Genomic DNA, 12,400 nt, shown 5'->3' with positions numbered 1-12,400 from the left:
GGATTTTTCCAAAAAGGTTCTACATGAATGCAAAATGTTAATGAAGTGCAGAAATTCACAGATTCTCCTATCCTTCTACCAGTAGAATGAAAATTATTTGAGAATTGATAAGTAGAGGCAGCTTATAATGTCTCCTTTTCTGGCTCTTGAGCCTTTTGCAGGAGTGTTCTCAAGCATATTCATACAGCTACAAAAATGAGGAACATAACTAAAAAAATAAAAAGAGAAGATAGCTTACTTTTTAACACTGTGTAAAGTGGTAAAATCTGAAAAAAAAAAAGTCTTCATTTACAATATTCCTATATTGCAGGGGCTGGCAACAGTGACTTAGGTGGTGTGGTTCTATTAGCACAGGGACTCGACTTAGGGGGTTTCCTTTCTCCAAATTATGTCCCTTTCCAACTGTAGCCTGGTTGTAGTAACACATGAACCTTTGTTTCTCGTGTCATGGCTTTATTCTGTGGGACATTTGCAAAGTATTTCCCATAATTCTTTTTGACAAAGCTTTCCTGATGTTTGGTTAGACAAATTTCAGTGAAAGTCACCTGTGTTACCAAAAAATTATCAGAAATAAGCATTTTCTAGTAGTTATAAGTGTTCACATTGTTTCCTCAGTGTGTTGGGTGAATGGAGGGAAGCACCTTTGTTCTTAATTTTGGTACTTGCTGGGATCTCTGACTTTAGTTAATTCATAGCTAAAGCATATCTTTAATGTCTTTAATATGACTGTAAATTTACAAAGTTCAATCAATTAAAAGGTGCCTTTTGTTATTAACACAATTTTATAAGAAGTCTAGCCCTAAAATTGAATGAATATACTTCATATGTTTGGATCTGAAAATACAGTTGTGCCCAAATGATCTGTAACACTGCCAGCATTGTTCTGTTAACAAAAGGTTTATGTGGCTATTCTTTTGTAAAAAATGTTCCTTCTTTATGATGGTGACTCACCTTCTTGCCTAGGAGCATGTACATCCCTTAAAAATGGATACAATTAGGATTTCCAAACAGTGCTTGTTCACCTATTCCTTACTATAGACTTGTAGACTTGTTTACTCTTGGCTTACTGTAGACAGGCTCACTTCTCTCCTGGCAGTACTATCCTTTTCTTGGATTCATAACAAAGTAATTAATGAAAATTCATTGTCAAATATTTGGAAGCATTATTTGTTCCTGTATTTAAGCCTTTCAAAATCACTGCAGCCCTTTCCCTTTGCCCCTTCTTTTGCCAGTGATGGTTTTTTCACTTTAGTCTGGCAAGTGTTGTATAAAGCACCATGTGATTTGGTAATAGAAGTATTTGGTTCACTGAAGTCCTCCTTAATCATGAAGCAAAGTCCATCTGAGCTACCAAATGAATATTCATCAGTCATCCTGTACAAAGCCAAGTGATAATGAATTCTTTCTCTTCTGGTGACCACATGCTTCCAACACGGTAAAGAGAATCAGAGAAAAAAAAAAGAGGGGAAGCAAATGTTGCAATTCTCTTGGTTTGCAGGATCCTCAAGGAGGGGGAGAATACCCCTCCTTTGAGCATTTTGGGCTTATATCTCCCTAAAAAGTAGGAGAGGAAAAAAAATCATTTGCTGTCCCTGTGTTTGCAGCAAAAAAAGGTTTTCTATCCCCTGGACCTGTCAGTAAGGAACTACAGTGGCATTCCTCTTGTCCCAGGCTTTGCTCTTTGTGCTTTAAATATTGAATTGTCTTCCCTAGTGCCCTTTTTACTGGAGAATATAAACTCTGAACAATACTCTCCTCTTTCATGTTCTGAATGATCCTGAATTTGGGCTTTTAGGTGCAGAATTTATTACTGAAGTAACAATGAGGTCCTCTTTTTGGCACTTTTTTTTTTACCACAGTATGTACCCTTAAAAAATGCTTTTTTTCCCTTAACCTATGAAAGAAGGGTAAGTTATTTACCTCTCTGATACACATGCATTTCTTGCCCTTTGGAGATAGATTTCTGAATTTGACACTAGACTGTGTTCCCTTACTTTTAAGCTTTTGAAATGTATAAATAATAACCACTATGTCTAATTCACTATTTTGCTCAAGGAATATGGTGAAAAGGTGCTCATACAATTACCAGGGAAAGCATATACTCTTCCTCCAGAAATGCAGCTCAGTGAGACAGGAAGTATCCAGGCCTAAGGTGTTGATTTCGCTTTCTCTTCCCTTCAATTCTTCTTCCATTCTTCTTCCTGCTCCTTGTGTCCCATCTCATCCCACTCCCATCCCCAAGTCTATAATCCTTCAAGGAAATGCCCCTAATTTCTGCATTAACCTCTCTGTAGTAGTCAGTGTTTAATTTCACTTTGCCAGTAAAAACTCTATTCTGAAATTCCATTACCCTAAGATCAGGCTGAACTGATATTTGGAGTGCTTGGGTGCTTTAGCCTCAGCTGATTAGGACCTAACTTCTGCATCAAATTTCTCATTGGGTGCATTCACTCTTGCAGCAAGAAGGATTTAAATTGGACTAGCATTCATTTACCTTTCTATCTGTGATCAGTGAACATAATGGAAAAATCTGAAGGTAGCCTTGAAGGCAAAGAGAAATACAAACTTCCTGTAGGTTTCCATCTTCTTGGCCACTGTATATTGGCTTTTGTGTTGGGAGAGCTATTGTGTTCTGCTCTGATGAGGCTTTTGTGATGCTTATAGAACTTTTAATAGAAACGTGAGGGTGGATAATGCCTGGTCTTTATTAGTTCTTGTCACTTTGTGGCTTTGAAAGGCTTGTTATCTGTTATCACAAAAAGGAAATGGCTACTGCTATGTTTGGCCTTGAAGAAATGCAGAATGCAGCCCTTTTCCTGTGTAACTATTGAAAACCATTATTATAAGCTTTGGGAGGGATATAAATCTAGACCCTATTTGAACCCAAGATTAATAAATTTAAAAAATAGTATAAAATTAAATTATTTTAATATAGTGTAAAAGCCAGTAGAATTTGTATGAACTTATATTAATTCTTTCAAAATTCCCTCCAAATAAGCAACAGATCCTACCAGGAAACCATGCCTAAGTATTAAGGACAGGATAAATCTCAATAAAATGCATACCTGGAAATAAGGTTGGTTTGATTTTAAGAGTAAAACTGGTTTTGGTTACGGCAGAATTTGTGCCCCTGATTTAACTGGAAAGTGACACAAACTTTCTAGAAAATACCCACCTACATCTTAGTTTACTGTCTCCCTTGAAAATCACCCTGTTCATCCTGACATGATTATATCTGGGCCTAAAAAATGGATCCTAAATGATCCTGCAATGCTGAACTGGATTGAGAGCTGCAGTGAGTGGGACATGCCCTTTCAAGATGTAAAGACCAGAGAAGGAAAAACAAAAAATCCTGTTATCCACAGAGACAACAGAAGTTGATTCCTTGGCAGATCATCCAGCAGAGGAAGAATTTAAAGATCTGTGTCCCTGGGGAAGCCAGCATAAGCCTGAATGAAACTCCTGTGTGTGGCAGTAAATTCAGGGTTTGAGTCCTTACAGCCAGTGACAAGATCCCAAGAAGGTAAGCAGTAAATAATTTATCCTGCTCTCATGTGGGTGGGTTTTTTAGGTTGTTTTTTTCTTTTTTTGCCTTGCAGAGCAGTTACACTGCTATCTCTTGGTTTTCATTTGTCTATGCACATGAAAGATTCCCAGCAGAGCTCTTTAATGATTTCCTAAACTTAAACCACAACTTCTTACCAAGTCAGATTTTCTCATAATAATGGTTGCATTTTAATCTGTTGCATGACTTAACTGTTAGACTTTTTTTTGAAGCTCACTCTGTCCTTTTGATAGATCATGAACCCTCCTGCAATAAAAGGAAAAAGTACCTGATGCACACTCTAAGTGCATTTATATTAAGTAAGCTAATTGAAACTGAAGGATGTTGTCATTGTCTTAAACTCTCCTAGGGCTACTTTAGTGGCAATAATCTGTTATTTCAGTTAGAGGGCTTGATCACTTGACTGTGTTACTCTGTTGTTCCACTGTAATACTGTTAAGTTATATATTCCATTCATTTAGCTAGTGCAGTGTTGATTTCTCAAGGTTTGCATACTTGTTATTTGATTGACATAATTAATTTGGTTATATTGATTAAAAAAAGAGGTGCATCTTTTCGCTATTTGGTATCCTGTTTTAATTCAATACAGAACTCTTGGGTTTTGATGTTAATTTTTTAATTTTATTTTTCTATCTTGATGTAAGAAAGTAAACCTGACAGCCCATTTGTCATATCTAGAAGACAATGTATAAGATATGTAATAATGAAGTGATACTCTAGAAAAGCAAACCAAGAGGTAAGTCTGAAACTGAGGTAAAGCAGGAGGCTAAAAAGGTGCCTTTTGTCTTCATTGAGTTGTTTAGATATGTATTTTTCCCATGATGATGAATCTTTTTTAAACAAAGTAGGATACAAATATTGGGATTTCAATAGCTAAATATTAATCTTTTGATTTAATATAAACATACCCAAGAACTCAAACTATGTTTTTGGGTTTTTTTTCCCTTCCTGTTTCAAGAGGAGGTAGGTTCCTAAAGCAGGACATATGTAGGATACAGGAGAACAGTGGAGAGCACACTGTCTGATCTTGTAATCTGTGTTTTTCCTAGTCCTGATTGCCATGGAATCTTGTAATGAAATTTGTTAATTGTTGTATTGAACCTGAGGGACTTACCAAAGCTGGGCTGTCTGAGGAGGTCTCACTTGCCTTAAAACAGATGGGCCAGATCCAAATTTGGATCTACTTACCAAGAGAAACTTTGCTATTTTGATATTTGGTTTTTCTTGGTGGTTGAAATAGGAGATTTTTCACCCCTCTTTTAAGCCCTAAGCACATTGTCTTCTGTGTTACTCAGCTCTGATGCTCTTGAGAATGTGTGTGCAGCTCACAGTGCTGCCTTCAAGCCTCTTGAGGCTTTTCCCAGATAAAAAAGTTGTTCACTACCCTGTTTGTGAGGGAAAAACCTCAGAGGCATGTCCAGTGCTGTTTGCTGGTGAATATGAATCCATAGGCTTCTCTGAGGAGGAGGAATAACTGGGATTGCACTGCACTGACAGACCCACTGCTGAATGGACTTCAAAGTCCACTGCTTGCTCTGCAGGAGAAGGGATTGCTTTGGCATAGGCATGAGATATGAGAAAGTGGAAAGAGAAGAGGAAAACCATCTTGCTTTGCTCTCAGAGTTGTGCATGCTTTGTGAACGTGCTGCTTGCATCTGAGGTCTCAAGCCAACTCCTTTCATGTCTTCACTTAATGAAGTTTGGAATCACCTCTGGAAGCGAATATTTTCCTGCACAGAGAGTTTACATTTTCAGTAAGCATGTCTGGGACACTGAACTGCTTTTTGTGGGTGGTAAGGGTTTTGATTGCTTCAGTGACTTGCAGAGGCTGTGAACTGGCAGCTCCCATTATTCCCCTTCCACGAACCACTGGGCTCTGTGCGCCTCTGGAGCAACTGAACTTGTGCTTGTTTCCTGCAGTCCGAAGTTGAACCGTCTCCTGAGTCTTCTAAGAGTCTGAAAATCACTGGGCCATCAGGAAAGTCTAAGCCAAGTTAGTAAAAACCAACAAAATCTTCTGGTCCTGGGTAGCTGACCCATAACTGGAAGTTTGACACCAGACACCAGCAATACGGAGCCTTTTGGAACACCAACAGAGAGCTGAAAGATAAATGAAAAATAGATATAATAGTTAAAATAACACAGAAGCCAACCAGACATTTAACTTCTTGCAAGTACAGCCTACAGAGGAATTTCTATGCAACATGGAAAAGTGCATATAAATGCTTGGGTGTAATTTTCAATCCCATTTGCTGTCCTCCCCTGCCAACAAGAAGATCACAGCATACTCAAAATAACTGATTTAACTCACACAAGCACACAGGACACAAGCACACAGCTTACAAGGACCAAACAATGTGGAAAAACCAGAAATCCTTCCATGGCTAAGGTGAGAGGGGGAAAAAAATCAATCCCCAAGTAAAAGTATTTTGGTTTCTAGTTTCTTATTGAATCACAGAAGCTCTCAAGCCACCTACTCATTTGAAAAATGGAGGCCAAGCAAACCACTCTTGTTTTTCTTTCTCCCAGCAGTGTACCAAGTTCCACCTGCTGGTCTGGGACCTAAAGATGTTTATAAAAGACAGCTTTGTTTTTCTAGGAAAAAGAAAAATCTATATTTTTGAAGTAAAGAAAGAAGCTCTCCTGCCTCTTAACACTAGTCTGAAAGAGGAGGTTGTAGTAGTAAGTGGTTTTTATTTTTTTTTTCTTTTGTGTTCAGAATTTCTCTTTTTTTTTTTCCCTGATGTTCACATCAGAATTTAATTTGTACTTGAAGTACAAATTAAAGTAACTAGAATTGATTTTTTTCACATCATTGAAAAAGAGATCCTGGTAGCATGTTGTTCTATATATTCATATTGGTGGGAGTCATACTTTATTTGTGCTAGCCAGATAATTTGATACAGGTGCCCTCTTGAGGAGGAGGAGAAACAACTACAAAGAAATTTTGCTGGCTTTTTGCTTTTTTAGTCCAGCTTAGGAATTAGTGTGGCCAGGAGGTGCTGCCTGGGTTCTGGGAAAGATTGAACATCTATTGCAATAAGCTTCTGTTGAGGCATGGTGTATTTCAGTCTTTTGTTTTCTCTATGCTCAATTTTGCCCATAGAGCTGCGAGGTAAAACCTGATCCCAAAAGAGAATTATTTTGAGCCAATCAGTATTTTTAGATTATCTTTCAATGGAACAGCTCAGTATTTGATAAAAGGAAAAACCTTCAAATTGAAGAAATAAAAACAAACAGCTCTCCAAAATATCCCTCTCCCCTGATGCTTTCACTTGCTTATTTTTTAAAGAGAGGATGCTTTTCTCATCTTCCATTTTTATGAAAACAGCAAGGCTTATAGAGAATATTCTGTTGGCATAAGGCCTTTGCTGCGAGATCTATGTTAGGAAATAGATTTTCTGTCCTCTCATGTGAAAGAAAAAGTATAGTTTTCATTGTGTTGCCTGTTATCCTGGCTGCTCTGTGCACATCTGCAGCAGAAGACAGCCCCTGCTTTTACAGTGCATGAACAAGTGGAGAATGGGGAGGGAGGGAGGGGGATTGGCCTGGCACAAAGGTCAGCTCAGTTAATGTCTGCACTCTCCCGACACAGAACACATTCCAGCATGCTGGAAATCATTTATGCATCTGCCACGAAGTACCTGGAAGAAGGAAAGAGCCTGAATTGGAGCTGCCTTATCAGGCACCAACAGAATCACAAATCGAGGCTCACGGCTTAAAAGAACCAACAAGAAAAATGAGACTGGATTTGGAAAGGAGATGGAAATCTTGTACCTCTCACAAAACTCAGAAACCATGGCAAATGTCACGTCCTCACTGAAAATTTCTGAAAGTATAGGAAGTCAACTACTCAAGCAGTGCCTGCTATCACTGCAGAAGACATAAACATAAAGAATGTTTTCCTAATTGCTATGGACCACTTCAGTAGGGTGAGTGTAGCAGGTAAGCTCTGTGTGTCCAGGGGCTTGCTTGTAGAGGGAGTTGGGAGGTTGCATGGTGGTGTCTCAGCAGAAATTTCTACATGACAAAAATCACGTTCATGAAGATGTATCCTCTCCTTCTAGGGCATGCAAATGAAATTGATTGCTGCCACACTGTGACATGTGCAATAAGTTTCATACTCTGTCTGTTCATCTGTGCATGCTAAATGCAAGGCTGACACATGAAACATGTCAGGGATTTGTTTTAGATTTGCTGTGGATTTCTCTGAGCTAATGGAAATAGCTTCCCATGGGATTTCTACTCTGAGCACCGTTACCAGAACTGAATGAATTTGGGTGAAAAAAGCAGTGTGGGAAAATGTGTGTTAGTCTCGGGTTAGATGCAGGTCTGCCCCAGCTCTCCCAGCATCTGTTCTGGGTTCATAGCCACAGCTGCATTCACAGGCAGCAAAGTTATTTTATCTAAAATGAAGATCTATTAATTTTCTTAAATTGAGAGCTCTGTGTATGCAAACAGCCTGGCCTTATCACCTCTGGACTACATTTTTGTGAATGTAGACCTCAGGGAGGATGGATGCTTAGGGGGAGTGGGACTGGAGGTATGGCAGCCACTGCTGGGAGTTACTGTGTTCTTTTTGAGGTGCCTTTTTAATCCTCCTGCTTCATTGGTTAGAAGAGAAGAAAATATTGTGCAGAGAGGCTGTGGAGACTGAAACAGGCAGTGCCTCTGTGCAGTCATTTCTCTAAGTGTCTTAAGTGGTCACATGGTGTGGTGTCCTCTTCTTGTGCCCAGTGACTTCAGCTCCATACCCCCAGCAGAAGGGAATATTTATTTGGCATAAGAAGCCAAGGTGGTGAGCTCCTAGAGCTTTGTGGGTTGATTCTGATCTGGGTTGGGCTGAGAAACCAGTTTGTATTCCTTCCAAGCTGTTCCCCAGTTTTGTTAAAACACAGGGCTTTATATTAATTTTTCTCCTTTAAGTTTTCTCCAAAATATTTTGGCTAAAAATAAAATAAGGATTACAGCTTCAGTCACCTTTTTGACACCAATTTTTAGGTAAGGAAAGATGCAGTTCTTTTATGCATAACAGATTTTATTTGCATGTTTGTCATTGTTATATCAGGTGTGGCATTGCCAATTCCACAGAGAGTACAGAGGTTTACCTGGGGCAGAAGTTCTGAGGGTGGACTCTGGGCTGGAAAAGATGGGGCTGTGCTCATGATATCCTGGATAATTGTGTATGGCAAAGGTAAGAAGATATAATTATATATATATTTAATTTATTCTGAAAATAAGGTGTATGATTGATTTTATAAAATCACAAGTCTCTTGGGTGGATTTCTGGCATTGTCTATATAGTTATTGACACCCCTTTCCCATTTTTTTTTCCAGCTGTACTTTCTGGGACCTGCCTCCCATGCAGGGAGGATTTTTTCCTTTTTTCTACTACTCTCTGTGCAAAGAAGAGTGTGTTTTTCCTGTGTTTTCTCCTCTGAAATATCTTCTGGCTCACTTCTAGTCAATCCTCTGTGCTCTTCAGCTTCCTCTGAGAAAACTGAGACCACTCTCAGTGGGATGAGCTTAAGGTGGGGAATGCACAGGAAGCAGAAATTAAGTTAGTACCAAACTCACTCTCGTATAAACAGAAACCAAAATAAGTTGTGACATTTTACTCAACTCTGTGATATTTTGAAAGCTTATTTTGTCTACAGCCTTTTAACACTCCTGTGTCTCTCTCCCCTTTTCCAAGTATCAATGTAAATTTGCCTTTTCTGACAGGACTTCTCTCTCAGACCTTAACATTTGGTATCAAATGTCAAGGGGAAGATGGTTACACCTGTATCTCTTTCTGTGGTGACTAAGGCTTGTCTGATGAGCACTGCTAATCTCTGACATGTTTTTTGTACTTGCAATGATTTTGAGTGTCAAAGCAGACACACAGACCAAGTGAAAATTTATCTCCTTGTCACTTTGCAAGGGATCTGATTGTTTATCAGTTCTGAAGGACTGCAATGGCTGCTGCTGGGGGAGCCTTTCAATCACAGGCAGTCTGATTTTGGATTCTTGTTGAAATAAATGTGTAAGTCTGTCCTGGGTTGCAGTATATTCTATCACCATCCTCATGTACTGTTGAAACCAGGTGAGGCAGTGCTCCCTGCCTCCCCCCCCCCCCCCGGGCTACCTTCTGTTAATGGGCCCATCAATGCCCTGCCCCATGACTCATAGATAACTTCCCCCTGTATTGTCCCCTGTTAATGGGCCCACCACTGCCTTGCTGCATGACTCAGAGATAACTTCCTCCTGGACTGTTTTCTGTTAATGGCTCATCAAGGCCTTATCTCATGACTCACCATCCCATTGTGAGATGCTCCTCCCCGAGGGAGGAGCCAAGCATTCCATACTGGATATAAGCTGAGAATTCGAACACCACAGCAGCCCTTACCTACGAGACTTCCAGAGGACAGGAGCTACTGCTGGACTTTCAACTGAAGACCAGACCCCCTTTCTTCCAGAGGATCACGCTTCAACAAGACCACCTCATCTGGACGACTACCATCACCCTAACAGGGTTCCAGGCTGTATTCTGACTCTGTCAGTGTTTTTGATATTATTGCATTTATTCTTTTTATCATTTTCCTATTAAATTATAATTCTGACTTGCGATCTCTCACTGGTTTGATTTCAAACTAGTACATATTTTGGCGCCCAACGTGGGGCACGAACCTGAGAGAAAGTCAGAATTGCAATTTCATATTAACAGAAACCTATCCACCATGGTGGTTGGCTTGTCTATATGGGTACTGTATCTTGCTCTCTATATTTTCCCTCACATGGAGAACTACTTGCCTGTTGTATTGCTCCTGTTGAGACCAGGGAATGGTATGAGAATTGCTTTATTGGTTTATTATGCTTATGGCATGATAACCTGTGAGGCAATGAATACCATTCGGAATATATACTCAATTTTGTTTGCTTGTCCTAGTCTGGGCTGCTACATCTGGAACCTTCTCAACAATCGCACCCTGCCCTTGGTGGGAAGAGTGGAGAGTGGTTTCTTCCAGCCTTTCAGGTCAGGCACAGCAGTTTTTAAAAATATTGAGTTCTCTCTGGATGCCAAGGACAGCCTAGTCTTGCTGTTTTGTTTTCTCTGCATGGCCTGCACCATGTACACCATGCTTAGAAACAAAGCACTGTTTGGTGTGGTACAGCGTCTTCTTGAGGAGGAAGAGAAAAGAACCAAGAGCAGAGCAACAGCATCCATGACCACACAGACTGCCACAGAGGAGAAAGGAACCAAGAGCAACGCCACAGCGTCCGTGTCTACGCAGACTGCCACAGAGGAGAAAGAAACCAAGAGCAAAGCAACAGCATCCGTGTCCACTCAGACTGCCACAGAGGAGAAAGGAACCAAGAGCAAAACAACAGCGTCCATGTCTACGCAGACTACCACAGAGGAGAAAGGAACCAAAAGGGCCATGAGCACCTCCACACAAACAGTCACCGAACCAGAGCAGCCTAAACCGGTAGAAGTTGCCCCCATTCAGAAAAAGAAATCAAAAAGCAAATCAGTCCGCATAGTGACTGATGAGGGTGAGGCAGGACCTTCACACGCAGCGGAGGAGACAGAACCAGAGATTATCACTCGCTCTCTATCCCTAGGTGAGCTGCGTGACCTGCGGAGGGAATTCACCCGCCAGACGAACGAGTCCATCCTAACCTGGCTGCTCCGCATCTGGGACGCTGCAGCAAACGACACCATCCTGGATGGAAGTGAGGCCAGGCAACTGGGATCGCTGTCCCGGGATGTGGTCATTGACCAGGGGATTGGGAGAACCCAAGAAACTCTCAGCCTCTGGAGGCGACTGCTGACAAGTGTAAGAGACAGATACCTCTGCAAAGAAGACCTCCAGGTGCACCAGGGAAAATGGAGCACAATGGAACAGGGTATCCGATGCCTGAGGGAGTTGGCTGTGCTGGAGATCATTTTTGCAGAAGATGAGAGATTTCCTAAGAGCCCAGATGGTGTCCAGTGCACGTCACAGATGTGGCTGAGATTTGCACGGCTTGGACCAGAGATGTACTCCCGTTACCTGGCAACACTGCAATGGAGGGAAGGTGAGGACAGGGTGGGTGTCCTGGCCAATAAACTAAGAATCTACGAGGACACTGTCACTGCCCCGTTTCACACCCATGTCTCATCTGTGGAAACAAGGCTGGCTGAGCAAGTCCGGAGCTTGATTGAAGAGGGCCATCAGAAACTAAAAAAGGAACTTAAGGAAGAAATTTACCACGTCTCCCCAGAACCAACAAGAGTCTCTGCTATTAGGAGTAGGCATTCCCCAGCCAGGGAGAAAGGATACACTCCACGAGGTAACCTCTGGTTTTTTCTCCAGGAGCATAGAGAAGACATGAGGAAGTGGGATGGAAAACCCACCTCCTCCTTAGCAGCCCGGGTACGTGAACTAAAAAGAAGGACAACTACCACAAGGAGCTCATCTAGAGCCAGCGCCGCTCCGGTCTCTCGTGGCCAGAACATCAGAAGGTATAGAAATGATGATATGAGTGATCCTCTTGAAGGGACATCAAGAGCATATTCACCGGAGGAGAGCAACGTGCACCATGACCAGGATTAGAGGGTCCCTGCCTCTAGCCAGGTAGAGGAGAGGGACAACCAGATCTATTGGACAGTGTGGATCCGATGGCCTGGCACATCTGACCCACAAAGATATACGGCTTTGGTTGATACCGGCGCTCAATGCACTCTAATGCCATCAAGGTATGTGGGAGCGGAACCCATTTCTATTTCTGGGGTGACAGGGGGATCCCAGGAGCTCACGGTACTGGAAGCTGAAGTGAGTTTAACTGGGAATGAGTGGCAGAAACACCCCA

The 12,400-nt window shown here is 41.4% G+C and overlaps 1 protein-coding gene across 1 annotated transcript in view; it reads left to right on the top strand.

Moving 5' to 3' along the window:
- LOC147654432 (uncharacterized) overlaps window positions 1-12,193 on the top strand; it is a 749,593-nt gene extending 737,400 nt beyond the window's left edge. Inside the window, exon 2 of the mRNA XM_086884115.1 lies at window positions 9,596-12,193. Coding sequence (XP_086740241.1) covers window positions 10,285-12,144 — 1,860 coding nt within the window. The 5' untranslated portion in view covers window positions 9,596-10,284 and the 3' untranslated portion in view covers window positions 12,145-12,193. The remainder of the gene's footprint in view (window positions 1-9,595) is intronic.
- Window positions 12,194-12,400: the final 207 nt, after the last annotated feature.

Source organism: Cyanistes caeruleus, chromosome 3 (genome assembly GCF_971803275.1).
Source record: "Cyanistes caeruleus chromosome 3, bCyaCae1.hap1.1, whole genome shotgun sequence".
NCBI classification, from domain to species: Eukaryota; Metazoa; Chordata; class Aves; order Passeriformes; family Paridae; genus Cyanistes; species Cyanistes caeruleus.
Note: the sequence above shows the minus strand (reverse complement) of the source record. Positions and strands in the feature narration are given on the sequence as shown.